The sequence below is a fragment of the Aulonocara stuartgranti genome (genome assembly GCF_965226115.1).
Source record: "Aulonocara stuartgranti genome assembly, chromosome: 19".
NCBI lineage: Eukaryota > Metazoa > Chordata > Actinopteri > Cichliformes > Cichlidae > Aulonocara > Aulonocara stuartgranti.
Genome location: NC_138955.1, coordinates 19582151 through 19604916, shown reverse-complemented (window position 1 = coordinate 19604916; position 22766 = coordinate 19582151). Strand labels below are relative to the sequence as shown.

Here is a 22766-nt window from a genome sequence, read left to right as displayed (position 1 = left end):
TCTAATGCTCAGTTTGAACTTCAGCAGGTTTTCTTGATCATGTCCACACACATGTCCTAAATGCATCAAGTTACAGTGGTCCCTCGCTATAACGCGGTTCACCTTTCGCGGCCTCGCGGTTTCTGGGATTTTTCTTTGGTGCAATTTTGCAGGTTTTTCTTTTTTGTTTTTTTTCTTACAGCGCATTGTGTTCTGACTCCTGATTGGCTGTAGACCATTGTCAATCAACCCCGTGCCATGTCTCCTGTACAGTACAGAATGTGTTCAGCTTGTCAAATCTTTGATCACTAGCAATGCAACTTTGAAGTGCTGCACTGTATGTTTGTAAGTTTTCTCACCCACAAACACAACAATGCCGACGAGAATCATGCCACCTGCGGGTGTCTTTGGTTTCATTCTATAATACTGGACTTATTTTTCTACGAATGTTTGAACTTTGAGTGTTTAAACAAGAGAGAAAAGTGAAAATGTTCATGCCTGTCTGGGAAAAGTGTACGAAGTGTGTAGTGGGGGGGGGGGTTTACAGCCTTAACACATCCAATTGTTAAAAAAATAAAGTTGGCTACTTCGCCAATTTCACCTATCGCGGGTTATTTTTGGAACGCAACTCCCGCGATAAACGAGGGACCAATGTACATGTGATTGGATGGATGGGTATATATATATATATATATATATATATATATATATATATATATATATATATATATATATATATAAAAAAAAAAACCACCCAGCACGCCCCTGCGGGCGGTTTATCCTTCAAGCTCGGGTCCTCTACCAGAGGCCTGGGAGCTTGAGGGTCCTGCGCAGTATCTTAGCTGTTCCCAGGACTGCGCTCTTCTGGACAGAGATCTCCGATGTTATTCCCGGGATCTGCTGGAGCCACTCGCCTAGCTTGGGAGTCACCGCACCTAGTGCTCCGATTACCACGGGGACCACCGTTACCTTCACCCTCCACATCCTCTCGAGCTCTTCTCTGAGCCCTTGGTATTTCTCCAGCTTCTCGTGTTCCTTCTTCCTGATATTGCTGTCATTCGGAACCGCTACATCGATCACTACGGCCGTCTTCTTCTGTTTGTCTACCACCACTATGTCCGGTTGGTTAGCCACCACCATTTTGTCCGTCTGTATCTGGAAGTCCCACAGGATCTTAGCTCGGTCATTCTCCACCACCCTTGGGGGCATCTCCCATTTTGACCTCGGGACTTCCAGGTTATACTCGGCACAGATGTTCCTGTACACTATGCCGGCCACTTGGTTATGGCGTTCCATGTATGCCTTGCCTGCTAGCATCTTGCACCCTGCTGTTATGTGCTGGATTGTCTCTGGGGCATCTTTACACAGCCTGCACCTGGGGTCTTGCCTGGTGTGATAGACCCCAGCCTCTATGGATCTTGTACTCAGAGCTTGTTCTTGTGCTGCCATGATTAGTGCCTCTGTGCTGTCTTTCAGTCCAGCTTTGTCCAGCCACTGGTAGGATTTCTGGATATCAGCCACCTCCTCTATCTGCCGGTGGTACATACCGTGCAGGGGCCTGTCCTTCCATGATGGTTCCTCGTCTCCCTCCTCTTTCTTGGGTTTCTGCTGCCTGAGGTATTCACTGAGCACTCGGTCAGTTGGGGCCATCTTCCCAATGTATTCTTGGATGTTCCTTGTCTCATCCTGGACTGTGGTGCTGACACTCACCAGTCCCCCGCCCCCTTCCTTCCGCTTAGCGTACAGCCTCAGGGTGCTGGACTTGGGGTGAAACCCTCCATGCATGGTCAGGAGCTTTCTTGTCTTTATGTCAGTGGCTTCTATCTCCTCCTTTGGCCAGCCTATTACCCCAGCAGGGTACCTGATCACGGGCAGGGCGTATGTGTTGATGGCCCGGATCTTGTTCTTACCATTCAGCTGACTCCTCAGGACTTGCCTGACCCTCTGCAGGTACTTGGTGGTTGCAGCCTTTCTAGCGGCCTCTTCATGGTTCCCATTTGCCTGCGGGATCCCCAGGTACTTGTAACTGTCCTCTATGTCTGCAATGTTGCCTTCTGGTAGTTCAATCCCCTCAGTTCTGACTACCTTTCCTCTCTTTGTTACCATCCGACTACACTTCTCCAGTCCGAACGACATTCCAATGTCATTGCTGTATAGCCTGGTAGTGTGGATCAGTGAATCGATGTCTCGTTCACTCTTGGCATACAGCTTGATGTCATCCATGTACAGGAGGTGGCTGACAACTGCTCCGTTCCGTAGTCGGTATCCGTAGCCAGTCTTGTTAATGATCTCACTGAGGGCGTTCAGGCCTATGCAGAACAGCAGTGGGGACAGAGCATCTCCTTGGTAGATCCCGCACTTGATGGTAACTTGTGCTATGGGCTTGGAGTTGGCCTCTAGTGTTGTACGCCACATCCCCATTGAGTTCCTGATGAAGGCTCTTAGGGTCCCATTGATCTTGTACAATTCTAGGCATTCCAGTATCCAGCTGTGGGGCATTGAGTCATAGGCCTTCTTGTAATCAATCCAGGCAGTGCACAGGTTGGTCAGTCTGGTCTTGCAGTCTCGGCTGATTGTTCTGTCTACCAGTAGCTGGTGTTTTGCACCTCTGGTATTCTTGCCAATTCCTTTCTGTGTCCCGCTCATGTATTGACCCATGTGCCTGTTCATCTTAGCCGATATGATGCCTGACAGGAGCTTCCATGTAGTACTGAGGCAGGTTATTGGTCGGTAGTTGGAGGGGACCGGTCCCTTCTTGGGGTCCTTGGGGATCAGGACCGTCCGGCCTTCAGTTAGCCATTCCGGGTGTCTCTCGTTAACTAGCAGCTGGTTCATTTGTGCTGCCAGACGCTCGTGGAGTGCAGTCAGCTTCTTCAGCCAGTAGGCGTGAACCATGTCGGGCCCTGGTGCTGTCCAACTCTTCATACTGGAGACCCTTTCTTGGATATATGTATGTATGTGTGTGTGTGTGTGTATGTGTGTATGTATGTATATATGTGTGTGTGTGTGTGTGTATATGTGTATGTATGTATATATATATATATATATATATATATATATATATATGTATATATGTATATGTATATGTATATATATATATATATATATATATATATATATATATATATATATATATATATATATATATATATATATATATATGTATGTATGTGTATATATATATATATATATATATATATATGTATGTATGTATATGTGTGTGTGTGTGTATATATATGTATGTGTGTGTATAATAAACTGCTTTTAGCTTTTGCTTAGCAATTGAAAAGATGTATCTGATTTAGTGGCTAGCTAGTGTGTTATGTTGTTGTTTTTTTAACTGACGGTACAGTTCCTCTTCACTTTTCAATTCTTGTTTGTTTTTTGTTTTTAAAGTTTGGGAACAAAGCAGTGGCGCAGGTAGCCTGTGACGTCTTTCAGCTGCTCATCTCTCACTGGGAGCATCTCCAGAGGTTGGAGCCCACATTCCCAAAGAAAATTATTGAGGTAAAACAGACACAAACGTCTGGTTTGCTATCCTCGTGGGAACATCCCATTGACATAATGCTTTCTCTAGCTGCTTACCCTAACCATCAGAAATGAATGCCTAAACCCAACCATAACCCAATGGTAATGTAAAAATGCCTTCAAACGTATGGGGACCATGATTTTGGTCCCCAGAAGTTTAGTAAACTTCAAATTTTTGGTCCCCACTAAGATATGAACACACACACACACACACACATTGATGTAACCCATGTAAATGTGTTTCACATCCAATAAGAGAAATTCCTTTGAAATAACTTTTAGCATTTAAAAGCAAACGTTACACAAATTGTCGCTCGCTCATGTGCACAGTCCTCATCCTGTGGTTTCGTCTCCGTTTTAGCAATCAGCCCTGACTCAGATGATGAATGGGAGTGTGTCATCCAATTATCTTTCTCCTTGTTTTGTCCCAATACAGATCTTTGTGGCCACAATAGCCTTTTTGTTGCCGAGCGCAGAGCACTCAACGGTGGAAGCGGACAAAAAGGTACATGTTGGAAAGGATGGGACATGAAATGGCTGAGATCTAAAGGCTCTTTATCTATCATGTTGGAATGGTGCATTTGCAGAGGAATGTTTCTACTGAAGTGATTTGTTTTCTCTTCGACCTCGTTCTCCACTGCGTCTTTGATGCTCTCACCTGTTATCTGCTGCCACTCTTTCTTTTTTTTTTTTCTTTTTTTTTTCTTTGTTAATAATATATCTTTTATTTGTTAGTGTGTGACTGAAATAAATTAGGAACTTCTCTCTCATTTCTCACACTGTAGTTGATGGTATCGCTTCTGCTTTGCCTGTTGGACTGGTGCATGGCTGTTCCCTTGAGTCTGCTGCTTGAGCCTATCACCATGCCGTCACTGGAGGACCACACAGCCCACAAGGCCCCGCTGCTGGACTACATCTACAGGGTGGGTGTCATCAGTGGCAGCCTGGAATAGAGCCACCTTTTACCGATTCATATTCATAGTCTTCTGAACCACACGCAGCTTTTGCAAACAGACACAGCAACTTAAGCTTTGACATCTCCACCCCCACCCCGCCACATGGGCTTGCCACTTTAATTAGACTCACCTCTACCATGACCTTTTGACTATGCATCATTTAACATTATTGTAGCACAAAGGCGTAGAAGTGTCCACAGCAGCTTACACTCGTGACTGGCATTTAGCATATGTACGAAACCCTGGCAACTGTTAGGAAACTTCAGGAGTGTTTGTTTCAAGCATGCAAAATATTCCGTATTGGATCTGCTCCTCTGTTTTTGTCCCTCAAACTCTTTATTTTATGGTCTGACCCTGAGGATGAGGGCCAAGCTTCGGGCCCAAATGAATGAGGTATTATTCATTCCCTCCTGTCTGGGCAGATGCGGTCAACAGCAGATCTTTGTAAGGATGTCACCCCTGATAAGAAATGGTCCAATTATTCAAACGGGACCCTTTGTCCACTTGATAAGCTCAGGCTATAAATGCTTGTCCTGGAGATTTGAATGGAATATGTCTTAATATGAGAGAGACTGCAGCTGCTATGAAAGCAAAGACAATTAAGCATGATTGGTTGTCTATCAGTGCACAAAAAGCACAGTCCCTCTGGCTTTCATTCAAGGTGTGATGATATTAATGTGATATCAACGCTGAAATCTATATGTTTCCACTGTCACATTGGCTGCTAATTATTCTGTATACCAGGCAGAGAATAGAAAAGATCTTCCCTTTATTCCATCACTACCCACGTTCCCTGACAGGTTGTTTCATGCCTCATTTTCCTTTAATTACAAATTTATATTTAACGCTCAAGCGCCCAAGCTATTTTAGTGACCACAATTTTTCCCCCATCCTGGCTCCACTTTCTGTTTAGATTTTCTAAAATATTCTAATCAATTTAATTATATCGTTTTTATTCAGACATTGGTTAGCAGAGATTCGCTGGAAAGTCTTGCAATGTAGTGATTAGAAGTGGAAAATTAATATAAATGTACAAAAAAAGACATATTTCCACTGTCTTTGTCACAACAGCAGAGCAAAAACTGCTAAAAGTTTATAGAAAAATTTCTTATGACTGAAAGCATCACAGCTACACATTTAAAAATACGACTTGAGTCATAAATGACTCCACTTGGGCACTTAACAATGTGTCCTTTGCCGACCAATCAAATGCAAGCAGAGACCATGTTTACAGCTAATGAATGGCTTCCATGCTTCCTGGGATGCAGACAAAAGTGAAAAAAGTTGGTACGGTTGACTAACGGCGAGCACATAGCTGTAAAAAGCAACATTGCACTAGACCATGTCGGTTCACTGGAGATCTGCTCAGGCTTCTCCATCTGCTCCCTGTGCCTGCCTCAGCAGCCAGCTGCACCGCGTGTGTGTGTGCGTGCAAGAGAGACAGCAAAGATAGGTACATCCGTGTTTTATTATTTGATTTATTTGTGTACATAGTGTGCTCACATCTCCATGCACCATGTGCCCTTCTAACTACTGTGTTACCTTCCAGGAACTGTTGCTATGCAAATTGCAGTCAATTTGTTGTCAAGCACAGTCGTGGGTTTGCCCCCCCCCCTTTCTACATCTCCACAGAGGAAGTTCTTTGGGGCTTTGGTGTAGCAGCTGTTTGGTTCACATCTTTTCAGCATCAAGCCTCAAATCCCTCCCCCTACGCACCCAGAGGTCTGCTTGATGGAATCATCCACATACTGTCTACATTGCCCCACACAATACTGTTTCACATGGCAGGGCCAGCGTCTCACAGCCAAGTGTGTGTGCGCTGAATGGGATTAGCCTTTGCATGGCTTTACCCAAGTTGCTCCACTCTGAATAAGAGGCGCCCTCCTCTACATACATTAGGCATATGTTCTACCCCCTTACCTTTGCTCAGATTATACACTATACAGGTGTGTTTGTCTGTGTACTCGGATATGTATATGTGGCTAAGCATGCGTGTTTGTGGTGGGAGCTGAGCACAAGGATAAAGTCTTAATTAAATCAAACAGTGTAAACCTGTTCAGTGGCTGTAATCAACTGCCCCAGTGCGCCTTATCTAGCACTGCCAACGGATGCTCTGCCATCTGTTATGTAGATCGATACACTCACACATCACAGAAGAAATGGATTAGTGGCTATAAAGACCCTCTTTTCTTCCCTTTTCTCCCTCTCTCCCCCTTTTTGCCTTATGATGTAAATAGACCATATATTCCCCATTCACGTTCTCCTGCGTCGTGCACAGTCACGACAGACACTGCTGCATATTTTCTTACCAGACTTCAACCTTCTAGTACTATGAGTGAGTGGGGGGGAGGGTAAACATACATCGAATATCAATATTTAATAAAATGAATTAAAATCTGGGAATACTGTAAACAAGGTGGCTCGTCTTATTCACCAGCATCCTCAGATAACCTTAGCTAAGCAAACTTTTAATTAAATTGATTCAACTGAAAAACGTCCAACACTAGACACACTTCAGCGGGATTTATGGTCCAGCAGAGGAAAGTGTTCGCTGTCCGTTCCAGTCTGGGGACTGCCTGCAGAGAGCTCTGATGTCAAATGGAGGCGGTTTACAAAGTTTAGGGTACAGCCGGTCTGTGGGCCACTCTTACTTGTACTGCTGATGGTCCACTAGGCAGCTGCAGAGGAGAGCAAAGTTAAAACATGCAAAGAGCTGAAGTAAATCCAAGTGTTAAAAACAAGAGTCTCTACTGCAGCCACTGTCTGTGCTCCCATTCCCGGGAACTCTGCTGTCATTCTCCTCTATTCCAGCCCACTTGTCAACATTAAAAAGACACTTTCGTCAGCTGTGCTCAGTCAGGATCTTTGAGGACTGCACAGGAGCACATGTTGCATTTCCCTCTTCAAACTCAAATGTGTAGATGGACACATTAGCAGGACCATAAATTATGCTTTATCTTGACCAAGTTGTCTCCAAATTCAAAGCACGCTAATGGCTCAGTCACACGAGTGAAAGTAGGACAGCGACCTCCTTTTTCAGCAACCAATTGCAAGTTTTGGTGACTAAATGGTTGCCTGGAGTGAGGTTGGTGTTGCTCACACTCGCAAGTCATCTGATAGGAGGCAACCTTGTTGCAAACAGTTGCAGTCTGATTTAGACTGACCCCAATCACTACCATAAATCACTACACTGTTTATGTAGACAGATTGCTGACATGTTGCCATCAGTATGAATGAGTCAATGAGCAAAACTTAAGGAGTCTTGACTCAACTAACTGCCAGCTGCCTGTAATCTGGTTATACTGGATGTGATGGACCGAGCAGTGAAGGAAACTTAGGCACAGGTTAAAGTCCAAAAAAAAGATTTTTTTATTTAACCCAAAAAACATAATTGGTTAACTCATGCAAAAAGAATCAAAATCTTGGGCCCATAAAAGAGGTCAAAATAACAAAACTCTACTCAAAGTTGACAACACAACTGATAACTCAAACTGACCTAACTTAATGAGACAAAGGGGAAACTTAAATAGTGGCTGATCAGCCCACAAAAACAGGAGAAGGGGTAAAACACACAAAACCTAACTAAACCAAACATAATGAACTCCAATTCCCCCCCATGGTCCCGAGTTATGGCATGAACCAATTTGTAGTCTTCCTTTAAAGCTCGCTCCGCCCCTTTTCCACCTCTTGGCTCCTTAATCAAGGGACTGGAACAGCTGCAACTAAGGTAACTCAGAAAACAAAAATTTAATCATACATAACAGTGTAAACTAAAATGTGCGCACTTATTTTAGAATGCAGTGTTATGTGGATATGTGAATGAATTCTAAACCAAAACCAGTTATTTATTGTCCTGTAAATAAATTCCTATATTTAAAGAAAGAAATGTGAATGCAATGTTACCTATAAGCCTCTGCACTAACATGGTGGGTATTACCACTGTGTGGCTGTAAGTGCAGCCATCACACTGGAGCAGGAAGGTTGCTGAGCACAAATGTAATAGTTAAATATCAATTTATGTTAAATGAGAACTTCTGTCTACGTAGATGGCAATAAATGTGATTTTCAGCAATCTGTTGCAGTTAATTGCTGAATTCTAAGAAATATAAAACTGTTGGCATGTAGTTGCCGACTGCAGTCTCTTATCTTATCTGATTAAAGAGGTATGACTGAAGTTTGACTTTGAGGACATAATTTGCAGTTTGAAAAAGGTGATTCCAGTAATGTTGTGAGTTAAATGTAGTAATATTATGGTATTGCGGGGTGTTTGGGGTGTCTCTACTAAGTACTGTAGCAAAACAACCCATGCATGCCAAATAATCACTACATTTTTGCTCTTCCGCTCTCGTTCCTCAGGTGCTGCACTGCTGTGTGGCTGGGTCCAACCTGCACACCCAGCAGAGCCACTATCTGCTCACCCTGTCTGACTTGTCCAGTGACTATGACCTCATGCTGGGTCAGGTTAAGCGTTGCGAGCCAACCCCGTCACAGACACCCACCATGGACTTAGGCAACCTACTCACTGTGGCTGAGGGTAAGGGCAGGAAAATGTCATTTCCTAAATCTGAATCTGTTTTGAGAAAGTTCGCACTGCATAAAAAGGTTAAGTGTTAATTGTTATATAGTATGTGTTAGTATGTACATAGGTTTACATAGGAGGGTTAAAAGCCAGTTAGTACTTGATGCCAGCTGCTGCATCGTAATGTTTTGGATACTGCTGCCAGCTCTATATTTTATAGTTCCTACATTATAGCTCCCAGAATATGGAGCCAAACTCTCTACCCTGTCTGCCCCCACCCTCCCACCCCCACAAAAAAATCATCCAAAACAGGTTACAGGTAAAAGCAAACTCTAAGTAGGCCATCCATTTAGAGCCTCTCCATTAAATGTCAATATCTTATTAAAAGTATAAAAAGGAAATCAACCATCACAGGGAATGGAATGTTCACATTAGTACTCAGCCCTAAGAGAAGACCCATTATGGGGTTTAGATTTAAAAAAAAAAATCTTTTTTGTGACCTTGTGATTCCATTAGGCAACATATTTCTCTTTCTCTCTCGCGTCCTCAACTTCTAAAAAGTCCTCAAAGTCCAAATACACAATGTGAATGTCTCCTGAAACAATGTAAGAAATTCAAACAGAAGCTTTTGTCTTGAAAATTTCATCACACCTCTGCTTTTGTTCAATTCTTTTTTTTTTTCTGGTGCACAGCTGCACAGCTGCACAGAGTCTTGGTTGAAATAACAAAACACTATCAAAAGGGCAAACCAAAGAGTGCCGGCCTAGTTATATTCATGCCCTCACCTCATATTGATCAAGTCACATCAAAGGGCCAGTGCATCTCTAATGCAGCTTGGCCTGCTTTCTAAAGAGCTTTCTCCACTTTGATGGGGGATGATGGTATTGATAGCACTGTCACAATGCAAGAGTGCATCTTCTTGTTTTTCCCACATCCCTGCAGAATAAAGCACGGCATGCCTTTCACTTAGGAGTAAAAACCTGTACATTTACATAAATGCAATCTGCAAAGTACAATTCTATTCAGAAGTCTGCAAAGATGGTGGTTCTCATTAGCACTTGGCCAGTCTCAATGGTTGTCCATTGTAAGAAGACTCAATGGGCTTTTCAAAGTTGTCTCTTATGATTAGATGCTACCTACTTAGAGGTGTGCTAGCTAAGCTATTGTGAGAAATGAATAAAGTAGCCCTATTAGTAATCATGAATCAGATTTGGGTTTGTGTAAAAGGAGCTAATAAAGAGTGTAACATGTCGACACACAAATGTGGAGCTTTTTAAATATTGTTAAAGTCTACATTGAACATATTATAAAAGACAGCCCTGAGTGCAGCTGTATTCTAAACCCATTGGTCATTTTTACTATTGATCATGTGTTACACTTGCTTGCTTGTATTTTTTTTTTTCATCCTCCCATCCTTTTTCTCCCACCAGAAAAGCGTCGCCGAAACATGGAGCTGATCCCGCTGACGGCACGGATGGTCATGACACACCTTGTGAACCATTTGGGCCATCATCCCCTGAGCGGCGGCCCCGCTCTCCTCCACAGCCTCGTGAGCGAAAATCATGACAACCCATACGTGGAGTCGTCCGAGCTGTCCTCCGAGGTCTTCAAAAGCCCCAACCTGCAGCTTTTTGTCTTCAACGACAGCACGCTGGTGTCCTACCTGCAAATCCCTGCCGAGACTCCCACCGTTGGAGAGTCCCTGCACACTTCCTCCCAAGTACGCGTCATTGTCCGGGACATCTCGGGCAAGTACTCGTGGGATGGTGCCATCCTCTACTGCACCGCACATGAAGACTTTGATGTGGGAGCCTTTAAACCAGTTGACCCTTCCCTTTCTGCAGCCACTGCAGTCAGCCACAGCAGCAACCCGCCCCCCTCCCCAGTAGCAGGACCGCACAAGCGTCATTGCTCAGGCTCCGATTGCCTCTCAAACTCTTGCGAGGAGGATGAGTTTGATGTTCTCGATAAGCTTTTGGAGGACCTCGGACACAGCAGCCCAGAATGTCTTCCCCAGCCACGACTTAAGCTTAACCAGCCGGCCGCATCACCACACGGAATGAACCTAGAGCAAGAGAACGCCATCCTGGAAGCCATTCATCGTCAGACTCAGCAGGAGGAGGAGCAAGTGAGGAGGTGGGAGGCTGATGTAAGCTTTCGGGCTGACTGCCAGAGTGAACCGTCCCACCAGGAACCAAAAGCTCCTTTTTACTTCTGCCGGCTGCTGCTTAATGATCTTGGGATGAACTCTTGGGATCGCAGGTATTACAGACAGACTGCAAATAGCCTGCTCTTTACTGAAAGAAACAAATAGAGGAAAGTGGGGTTTTAAGAGAAGTCAGACAGGGGTCTGTTACTTATTGGTCACTAGTCTAAAAACAAACACACATTAAATGCAGGCAATCAGAGAGAAAGAACAAGACACATCCTCTTGTTAAGTCTGACACAAAGTCACTTTCTTCATCTTCAAAGTAACTCAGCTGTTGGCTTGTTACTCAAAGAGAGAGAGGATGAATTTAAAGGCACATTGGAGTCCGCAGTGTCTTAATCTCCTCTCCACAGGATAAGAGTGCCCAGCTGTTTTCACTAAGGTCTAGCTTGCAGAGCCTCATCTTTGCTGTTCTGCCCCGTAAATTAAAAGCTTACACCTCTTAATGGTGATGGTGTAACATGCACACTACAAGAGGAGGTTGTGGCTTGCACCTGTGCCTGTTTTTTTTTTTTGGTCCTTGGTCATCAGATCTGCAAAACACAACTTTGGTTTAACACTTATTTTCTTTGTGATGATTTAAGCCGCTGATGGCAGTTTTAGTTTCAGATTAAAATCCTCATGTCTAATCTAATCAAGACTTGTTGTTGTTCAACAGGAAAAGCTTCCATTTGCTGAAGAAAAACTCTAAACTCTTACGGGAACTGAAGAACTTGGACTCCAGGCAGTGGTAAAGTTCACTTGGGAGTTTTGTATCATCTTGTGATGATTTAGCACGTCATGATAAGCAGTGTTGTCTGTAATGTATTGTGTTTTCCTGATCGCCCATAAACATGTTTCTGAATGAGTGGAATTAACTCTTTGCATGTCCTGCGAGCCCTCCAGTTTTTCAAGACTGCAGTGCTCCCTTACTCCTCCATGAATTTGCTAATCTGTGCCAACTCCTGCTGAGCACAACCCTGAAAGTCTCCCTCCATCACTCTCTCCGTCCTGTTCTCATCGTTCTTACTGGACTCTCGTAGTCCGATCAATTAGTGCTCTACACATTGCTAATGACAGGAGGTTATAAAATAATGCCCTCAGAAGTGGACTGTTTTCTCCCAGACGGTAGACCTGGTTGGACAATAACAACCTGTGCGCAATCATGCAAAGTCTCCTAAATGCACTCCAGCACAATGTACTGCCATGGCAACAGGGAAAGTAGGATGGGGGAGCTTTGCTGCCATTCTTCTTCTTCTTTTTTTTTTTTTAACATGATGTTAAAGCTGATGGATAGATAGCAGACGGGTTTTTGGAGATAAACATTTTTTTCCCCCTCTGTGCTTGAGATTTTTATTCAGCAGTTCAAGGTGAGGTGTAATCCAAGCATTTCATCCAGAGTAGCTCAAGTAGTTAAAGGCTTTTCAAGTTGTGTTACAACTGTTAAACTGGTTAGTGTAGCTGTTGTTCTTTTAATGCTGGCTGCTTTTTATTTTTTGTTGTTGTTCTGTAGCCGAGAGACGCACAAGATTGCTGTGTTCTACATTGGAGAAGGCCAAGAAGACAAGTGCTCCATTTTGTCTAACAGCACAGGAAGCCAGGACTATGAAGACTTTGTATCTGGACTGGGATGGGAGGTGCAAACCACGACTTTAAATCAAATCTTTGCATTCATATTTGCACAAAGTTGTACAGCCTCACTCAGAAAAGAGTAACTTTTGCTTGTACATTTCAGGTGGACCTAGCCACGCACTGTGGCTTTATGGGCGGGCTCCAGAGGAATGGTAGCACAGGTCTAACGGCTCCTTATTATGCTACCTCCACTGTGGAAGTTATTTTCCACGTCTCAACGCGTATGCCATCTGATTCTGATGACTGCCTCACCAAAAAGGTTAAAAAAAAAGCTCGTATTGACTATTCGCACATCTGGATTGTCTGTATTGAATTACTTGCACACCTTAAGTTCTAAGTGCATTAGAAAAAGAAGAATGTACTGCAGTGAAATGGCTACACAGCCATGCCTGCCCAGAGCAGTATGTTGTTGCAGCCTTCAGCTCTGTGTTAAGCTGTGATCAGGAGGTGTGACTCCAGAGTGTGGGCATTGATTAGTGACCCTGGCCAGGAAGGCCTGAGGAGTAGAGAATCGCAGGCGCGTGAGTGAAGAGAGGGCATGTGCTGCTGTGGTAATGACTATGATTCTGCTAGCCCCTGCCCCCCTCCCTGTGTGCTGTGACCAGGGCCTGGATTCAGCCATTAGCTCTCCCTGCTAGGGCAGGCGCCGGCCGGATGCCGGCAGGATCCTTTTATCCAATTCCTGCTGCCGCCACAGGAGCGATCGATTTGGTTCTGCAGTGGGATTCTGAGCTGTAGTGCAGCAGTAGCAGTTAGCAGAAAGAAATGAGCCGCAAGGCCCCTGCCCGTGCTGCCAATCTTCTCATACAGTACCCTGCTGAGGAGGGAAATTCATCAGGCTCTCCTCATATCCAGCCACACTCCAGCCCTCAACAGACATCCCCCTCTCCATTTCACAAATAATCGCCTACTCATTCCAAACCCATCCTGGAACTGTGTTTAGTGGCCACGGAAATTAGTCTGAGGAAAGATTTTGTCTCGGTTTGTCCAGAGTGTGGCGCTGGAGGGGTGCCCGTGCCCAAAGCAGAGTGTGCTGCCACTCCGCTCTCATTCAGTTTCGCCGGGAACTTCTGTAATTGCTCGTGCTCACCTCGCACAGATCTCCACACCAGCTACAGGTCCAAGAGAAATTTGCAGGCTGGGCCGCTTGCGCCGATGTTTCAGAAAACGATGGGAAGGTAAAGAGAAGAGAAAGTGGTATGAAAAAATTGGAATGAGAAACAGGCTTTGTCTGTGTCTAAGTACGATGTTACTCTGTCAATTTAAAAATAACACTTTTAGTCCAGCAGTCACCCACTTTACTTGCTGTAACCATAGAGGCATACTGTAGGGGAGAGACGGATGGGGTAGCTCTCGCTGAGTAGATTGCCTGTTTGAAGCTGATGGAAGGGGGGGGGAAAGCTAAACCTAAAAGAAAAGACGGAAAACCATGAATTCCTCAATCCAATTGTGGGTTTTAAGGCACTGCAGGCTGTAGCAGCAGCAGCAGCAGCTGGCTTCAGTAATGCATTTATAGAAATGACCTGCAGGGTTGGGGTCAGGCCATGTAGACGATGTGGATGTGTGTGAAAGTGAGGGAGATGGACGGGTGCCTTAGCCGTCCCAGTTACCCTCGGGCGCTACGTCTTAACTAGGTTGCTGCAGGTTGTTTTCATTAGGATGCTCTTGTCTTCTGGATCCTTTGGGTGGCAGTTTCCATGTATGTGAACCCCACTGGTTGGGTGGAAGGTCAAGGTGGGCTAATTGGACAAGAGCCTTTGACTTGAATCACATTTTATTAAAGAAGTCTCAAACATTTGGATGTGATTAACAAGGGGATAAATGGGTTGGTGCAGAAGATGATTGACTAGAGCATAAGCATCCTCATTAAACTTGTCATTCAGCTAATCCAAATGCTACTATCTTAACCCAAATTAACATCCCACTGCTGATTGTCTGCAGCAAATGCATATTCAACATTTTCTCTGAAATTGTCCCAGTGACTGACCTGGCTGGTACCTGCTGATCCTTGGACAGACAGACTGAACTGGCGAGCTCCAGTAATCAGCATGCCGTGGATTTGTTTAAGATTAGCGTATTACCATAATTAAGGGCTTATAATAGAATGTGCTAATTGCATTTTTGGTGGCGAGGGCATGTTTCTTAATGGCTCATTAGGCCAACAGTACATTGGCAGATGTTTTCTTCTGAGTAGAGACTCACTTTTCAGTGTCTATGATACTCTGGAAAATGGAAGGACTGCTTGATTCGACATCACTGGACCACCAGCTAATAAATGATCTACACTTGTCATCAGAGAATGTAACGTTGCTACTCCCATCTATTTTACTTTGAAAAGGGGAAAGCTGTTTACCTTTTTTCTTCTTTTCTTTTTTTTTAAACTAGCATCAGTCAATTTCCTGTCATTTAAGCAAATCTTCTTGTCCTGCCCAGTTTCATTTGTGGTTGTGAACAGAGTGGAAATGGGAAGCAATTTAACCTCTGATGGGGTAGGTTAATTGGATTTGAATTATTTGGTTTTAAAATGCTCAATTTTGTCCATTTTATGTTTGCTATTTGAATTTGTAATGAAAAAGCTATAATAGGAGACTAAACCAGAGCCAGGCTACGATTTAGACCATTGTTTTCAAACAAATTTTGCGATCACCTGCTCCAGAAACAGTTGCTCCCAAGATGCACTAGAAAATAATATTGTCAGTCATCCTCTTCTAAAAAGATTTTTAACCTCAGTCCGCTCCTCGATCTCCTGGAGGCAGTGTGGGTTTTAAGTGCAGAGCGGATAAAACCCAGTTAGAAGCCCTAATCCATCCAAATTTGTGTTCCTGTCTAGTTCCCCAAAGCAGTGAAAATTATATTCGCTCACTAAGCTGTTGATTAGACTAATTTTGTTTGTTTGGCAGCTGCGTCACCTGGGAAACGATGAGGTGCACATAGTGTGGTCCGAGCACACCAGGGACTACCGGCGCGGCATCATCCCAACTGACTTTGGAGATGTGCTGATAGTCATCTACCCAATGAAGAAACACATGTATTTCATCCAGATCATGAAGAAACCACAGGTAAATGGCAGTGCCGAGTGGAATATTTAGGTTATAGACCACTGCAGATGTTTTAGCTCTTTAGGTGTAATGATCATTTACGGGAGGTTTTACTTTTTAAGCATGCAGGTTTACTGTCATGTCTTAAGGGCACCTAAACAAAGTGGTAGCAGGTTAATTCTACCTGTTACCTGCTGTAACAAGTCAGCATACAGCATGGCACTGCATTAATTTCCTGTCTGTGTTCATTAGATAATGCAGACCCTCGTCCTTCTGTTGTGTTCAGACTTTGCTCTGAATTTCATACCTTCTTTCCCTTGTTGTGGTTTCTGTCTGAAGGCTCTCAGGTCTTTCCTCCAGCGATGCATTATTACCCACACTGTGGGTATGTGCTTTCAGAGATGGTTACTGGCCTTTGTTGGCTTGCTTTCATCTTGGTTACTCCATAGTGCTGCACTCGATGTGTGGCCTCCTGGAGGACCGTGAAATTACTTTGTCCAGGATGACTGGATTCAGATGTTCAGATATATCCACACATTATAAAAGTGCATAGTGCAAAATTTGTAAAGCAGTATTTTTCTTTTCTTTCCAGTAAGTTATCTTGAGAGAGATAATCGGGAAATGGATCATGTAAAATGATGTTGTAGTTTAAGCCTAACTTGAAGAAACACGTTATGTTCTTATTCTTCCATTGTTTTTTATAACAGTCATAGGAGGAGGGGAAATTCATTCAGACTGTATTTGTTTCTTTCATTGTTTTTTAGTGTGAATGATCATAGTGCCAATTTATTGCCGTCTCTGTTTGCATCATAGTCATTGCTCTAACGGAGTTCTGGTTTTGTCTGTGTAAACAGAAAACTAGCGAGGCCATCCTCGTCACTGAAAGCTCCACGTTTTGACTTTGTTAAATGTCAAAATTCAACACAGCAGTTCACTAGATGCAAAACTTTATTCACTGCTGAGAGCACATTAGTTATCAAAAAGAAATTTAAATCGTTTTCCTGGAACTCTCAATTGCTGTTAAGAAAACCCACAAAACTGCTTTTATCATTCATGAGTCATACACTAGTCGACTTCCATCCATATGTTTTCCTCAGTGCTACTCCAGGCCCACTCATGTTCATGGAGGGCCTATTCCAGATAACCTCTGAAAACACTAACCCTTTGTGCAGGAAGCTTTTATTTCAGTTTTTCTGTCGGGGAGCTGCACAAAGAGGAATTGGAATGAAGCTGAAAAACTACAGTTGTTAAAGATCATAATTTAAAAAAAGAGTTTCTGCCACAGGAAGCCTTTTTCATTGGGTGAAGGTCAGAAGAAGAGCTGCCACTGCAGTGCCGAGGCCAATCGTGAAAAAATAAACATTGTTATCGGAGAGTTCCTCTAAATTAAAAAACATGTAAAACCATCTACTCAGATGTCTGATACTGGAGTATTTATAGTATAACTTCAGGTTTCCATCACACGATTTAGCTAATTATTCTGTATCACTGGTGTTATACATCATTTTGTTGTTTAATTTGGCTGGTCGAGTGCCAAGTTGAGGACAGCAGGGCCTTTGGAAAGACTTTGACGTTCACGTCAACTTCCAGGTCAGTGACTATTGAGCTTCAGTGATTAAGGGCCCCCTTCCAATATGCACAGACGCGTACACACACACACACACACGCTATTCTTGAAATTCATTCTGCCCCTTTGTATTAAATAGCTCAATATGAGGGCATTGTATAGTATTGATTGTCATTTTAATTTCATTTACCTAACATTGATTCGCATAAGATATGTGTGGTTGTCATGCAGAGTTAGGCAAAATCCAATTTCAACTTGAACCCTTCCCCTAAACAGATGGAGGGTTTTTTGTTTTGTTTTTAAACAAAAAATGTGTCTCTTAAGTACTTGCACATGCAAAAACAGGATCCGCACTAAAATTTGAGTTTTATTATCGACTTGTCTAATTTCTTTGTTTCTTTCTTGACTTCCTCAGGTTCCCTTCTTTGGCCCTCTGTTTAATGGCGCTATCGTCACTGGAATGCTGCTGCCAAGTTTAGTACGGGCTACCTGTATCAATGCCAGCAGAGCTGTCAAGTCCCGGCTGACTCTCTACCAGAGCTTGTATCCTTTTTTCCTCAAGGCTTCTGCTTTACTTCCTCTCTCACACAGGTACAGCTCCTCAGATGAGTGTGACACTTTTAAAAGATGAGGCAGTGGTTACTCAGAGAGCTCAGACTGCTAAGTTTATTAGCAACGATTTTGAAATATTTCAATTAGATGTAAATAAAACATCACTGAGATTAAATTTCCAACATGACAAGCCACCACATTGGAGTGGATTCACTGGAACATGTGGTGTGCTTTCCATGTTAGCCAAAGTACACAGCTGAGTGCAGACACTGATCTTTATGAGCTACCTGATTTACATACAACTATTAGGCCTAGGCTGTTTCACAGCCTGGAGCAACACGGGAGGTTGCGGGGCTGTTTTGGGTAAGAGAACAGATAATGTGTCATCATCTATCACTACCGTTTTATGGCGGACGAGAAGAACCAAAATAAAAGCCCCATCAACAAATGTATACAAGTGCATACACTCACACACTGCTCTCATCCCTACACCCATCCATCCAACTGTGTGCCGTTAAGAGCCTGACTCCAGCTGTAGTTGTCAGTTGGTTTAAAGAGAGTGTAATTACCAGTGGAGATGAATTAGCATGTGAATACCAGCAGCACAGAGTCGAGGGAGGGGTGGGAGGGTGAGATTGGGGGGGCAGAGTTGGGATGGCCCCTGGAGGGGGAAACCTGATCTCCCTTAACGTCCCGCTCCTACTCGGACAGCGTGTGCGCCACCGCCTCACCAGAACCACACTGCCCCTCTGGCAGTTGCTATAGAAACCTCTCCCAAGGAGGTTTTATTTGGATTGAGGATGTATGCATAATTTCTAAACTTGTTTTCAGACTCTGTGTGGATGACTATTACTCACAAAGGGCTTTTGGTCTGTCATCGTGCTGCACCGCTCACAGTGTAGGGTGTGTGCAAGTATGTGTGTGTCTGTATGCATTTCACAGTGCATCACATAGCTTGGCCCCCCCACCCCAATATCGGGCCTTGTCTGAAAGTCCCCGGGGGTATCCTGAGTGACAGATGTCTGTTACCCGACGCCAAGTGAATTAGCCCAGTGTGATTCTCAGTGCCAGAGGGGGGCCGTCCACAGGCCTGCCTGGCTCTGGAAGCCTGAGGGACTGGGGAAGCCGAAGGGATTTTTGTTTTTTGTGTTTTTTTTAAAAGGGGGGTGGTGCTGCTGCAGTAAGAGGGCCGTACTGGGACACTAAAGCCTCACCTGGCATTCCTTAGCACAGAATCAGTTCAGCACAAAGGCATGATCTATGAGAGGAGATAAGCGCTGCCTCTGGAGTTCTGGCACCGATCGGCTGCCAGGCCTCGCACACTCCACCAGAGGAGATGAATGAAAGTGCCAGGCGGAGCACACGGCCAAAATGAGTATCTGCATGTCTGCCTAGCCAGAGAGCTCGTGAGCACAGAGGCAAAACTTTAAACTAATGAATGTTTGGTGCTGTATGAAAAGTGACAACTTGAGATTTGATATTTTAAGAGAACGTCAGAGCGCACTGGTGCAACGTCCCGCAGTGGTTTTGATCGTAAAAGAAACAGTGCGTTGGTAGCCAGGTGGAGTTGCTCTTTCAGATGCTTTGATTTCAACATTGCTTTTACTGTTACGCCACTCCAGCCTTTTGCATTTTTCCCTCTCCGGTCGTTTCAGTTCTTCCATCTTCTCAGGATATTGCAGCCCTTTATCTTTCACAGGTTGGAACAATGACCTGAAACTCTTTTTTCTTTTTTTTTTTTTGATGAAAATCCTCATCCTTAGTTTACCCCTTCACAATGCCTTTACAATTCACAGCCTGCTCTCTGCCTGTGAGGCCACTCTCCAAGGTAATTAGTTGAATATTTCTTCAAAGAGAAGCTATATAACCCCTGTGTGTCCAGATAAAAGGCCAGTATGGCTCTGCAGCCCCCTCTCTCGCGCCGTCACAGGGATCTAGAGGACTCCAGCAGTCTGCTGCAACGCTCACAGAATCTCTCGAGCTAATAGGATTTGATATTGAAAAATGACCACCAGCAACATTTTCTGAAAATACACACAGATGGGCTACAGGAGTGTTTTTCAAAAGGATACTACCTCTTGGCAGCTTTCTGTCTTTCTCATATGGCTTTGCTCTCTCGTCCTTTTTCTGCCCACATGATTTTGTCAAATCTGTGCAGTTGCATATGCCTTGTCGTGTCACGTACAGCCATCGGTGTCATTTGCGATTTGTGTCATTTTCCTCTGCCAGGACACAACCTTGGCCTCATAGGCAACATATCACAAGACTCTCACAGACAACTCATAATGTATCATTTATTATTTATATGGCTGATAGGAAATGCAGCTGCTCTGGCTTTGTGTTCTAAGTGTATTGTTGGCCATTCGCGGCTGCATTTTGAATACTTGAGACCACAAAATGTTCAATCAAAAACAACTTTGAATTAAATGTAACCACATTTGTTTTTACAGACTTCTGTGAAACATGGATGTTAATCGGGCCCTCCCTTGCAAATGTAAGAAGCTTAAAACCAAAAACAGCAATTAGTTTGTTAGTGACACGTGGACCAAACCTGCCACTGCACTGCCTGCTGCCATTTACTGTATGAGAAAGATCCTTCATACTGTCAGTATAGAATAATGTCGTCATCCAGAAGGTGGGATTCATTTCACTCTTCAACAAGCACTTGAGTTTGATGTGCCATCCATCACTCTTTGTGATGGGGTATTGTTAAAGGTGAAGTGTGTGTCTGTGTGTGGGGTGATGGCAAGTTACTAATAGGTGAGACAATGCAAAACTGACCTTGATTCAGAGGCATAGCCTTCCTATTGGACAGAATCAATAGCTTTTGCACACTGCCCTTAGTCCCCATCCTTTGCTCTGACACACAAGTAAACACACACACAGATCCATCTCCAGGCAGCGATCAATAACCATAATCTGTTTCTGCCCATCGCCAGTCATGCGAGCCAGGCTTTTAGGTAGCGTGTGTGTGCATGTGTGTGTGTGTGTGTGCAGCAGCAGGAAGAGGAGAGGAAGGCTTGATCCTTTCAGTGGAACCCAAAAAGCTGCTTAACTCTGTCATGTTCCCTCACAGGCTCATGTGAGCATATCTGCAGTCCCCCAGCTCCACTGCTGGAAACAAGATGTACATCTTTGCAACGGCTGTATGCTGAAAACACAATGGATATGATATTCTGCATGCACTGCTTTTGTGTGCCGTTTCTGCATCCCCACACGCCGTCATAATTAGTACAGTCGCCGCATTGACCGTGACACATTCTCACACCCCTTCTGAGCAAGTTATTGTCCCGGTCTCATCGCGTCTTTGTCTCACGACAGCATGTTCTTTTGTATACTGTAAGATTCTTCACCTAGCGGAGATGAAAGTGCGCCTGTATGCATGATAGGGTGTCATGAATAGGATCTGCCATGTTAGTGTTGTCTCTCATGAATTATTTAGCATCGTTGATAGGTCTAATTTGCCAGCTGTTGTGCCATAACTGTTGGCAGACTCATGGATAATACTCAGCAGTCTATATCACTATGGAGCACAGTGCTTGACTGGGCACAGTGAGACGCCAAGCTAGTCATTATAAGCTGGATTCATGTAATGGTCTGAGCTGATGTGAGTATAGCCAACTTCCTGTTCACTGGAAGCGGGGCTGACCAACTAAAAGTAATTTGTAATCTGCAGTAACTTTTGCAGCGGGAGTTGGACAGCTTGACTTGTTGCATGATTTATGACAAGTGATTGTCAGCATATTGTTATTACTGGATGCGAACCGTTTAGTCGGAGGCGGTTGGCTGCTGTTGGATGAGTAGGTAGCTGGAGTTGGGTGAGGGGCTAGTTTGGACTTAAAGTGTCCCTGCTTGGAGTTGGCAGGGCTAAGTTTGGGCGGAGGCTGGCATTGGCTTTGATAGGGTGGTTGAGAGTTTACACATTATTTCAGGGGGCTGCAAAGAGAGGAGGGGGCTCTCCCCAACTGAATGTTTTAACCTAATCCCATTATCAGTGTAGCGCACTGCCTCCCATCTCTTCCCCCTTCTTATCCCTGCTCCCTCCCACTCCTCTCTCCAGCTGACCAGCTGTTCCTGCCGGGACTCACGACAATGTCCGATGTGTTCAGATCACTGAGTACCCCCCTCCTAATAAACACACACACATGAACAGAGCGCAGTCCATGCACGACCAAAGCAATTGCCAAGCCCATTGCTGGAGCCGAGAAGGCCTAGAGGAGGAGGGTGTTGGTTGGGGAAGAAGGGGTGTAGCTTTGGGGGTTTGGAGGGGGCAAGCACAGGCCTGTCAAACAGAGAGCCCTGACTCAGGAGGCAGCCCAGCTCGGATGGCATATGGCGTCTAGCTTCATACAACATGCAAAAGTATTCTCTCTCTTCACCCCCTCTCATCTACTCCCCCTCCCCATCTCCCTCTCCCTGCTGCTAATGCAGAATGACTCATAGCATTACTCATTTTTTTCCTGCCCCCCCAACACACATTAGTTCCTCCTCCTCTTGCCACCCAGCCTGTAACAAAAGGCGTACACTGTGCGGCACCCACACCCTGAAAGCCCTGGGGGCCTAGCACAGCCTACACTCTGGGGTCTGAGCTTCATGGGGGCCGCCCCCTTTTAAACACAGGTAGAGCAGGCATGGAACCAGACAGCCAACAGCAGGGCCCCAGAGCCCCGCCTGTCAGAGCGTACACACACTGCTGGTGTCAGAACTGCCTGTTGGTGTATATCAGTTTGTGTTTGTATATACAGCTAGCTTTGCACTCTTGTGCTTCGGGGCTTTAAAATCATCACGCTTGGTGTCCTGCATTTGT

At 44.4% G+C, this 22766-nt stretch overlaps 1 protein-coding gene across 5 annotated transcripts in view; it reads left to right on the top strand.

Moving 5' to 3' along the window:
• ralgapa2 (Ral GTPase activating protein catalytic subunit alpha 2) overlaps window positions 1-22766 on the top strand; it is a 97924-nt gene that overhangs the window by 53790 nt on the left and 21368 nt on the right. For all 5 annotated transcript variants that reach the window (XM_082515337.1, XM_082515334.1, XM_082515335.1 and 2 more), the window contains 10 exons: window positions 3376-3486; window positions 3944-4012; window positions 4293-4430; window positions 8820-8997; window positions 10413-11244; window positions 11850-11921; window positions 12684-12807; window positions 12906-13061; window positions 15703-15861; window positions 17823-17950. In XM_082515337.1, the coding sequence (XP_082371463.1) occupies window positions 3376-3486; window positions 3944-4012; window positions 4293-4430; window positions 8820-8997; window positions 10413-11244; window positions 11850-11921; window positions 12684-12807; window positions 12906-13061; window positions 15703-15861; window positions 17823-17950 (1967 nt within the window). The remainder of the gene's footprint in view (window positions 1-3375; window positions 3487-3943; window positions 4013-4292; window positions 4431-8819; window positions 8998-10412; window positions 11245-11849; window positions 11922-12683; window positions 12808-12905; window positions 13062-15702; window positions 15862-17822; window positions 17951-22766) is intronic.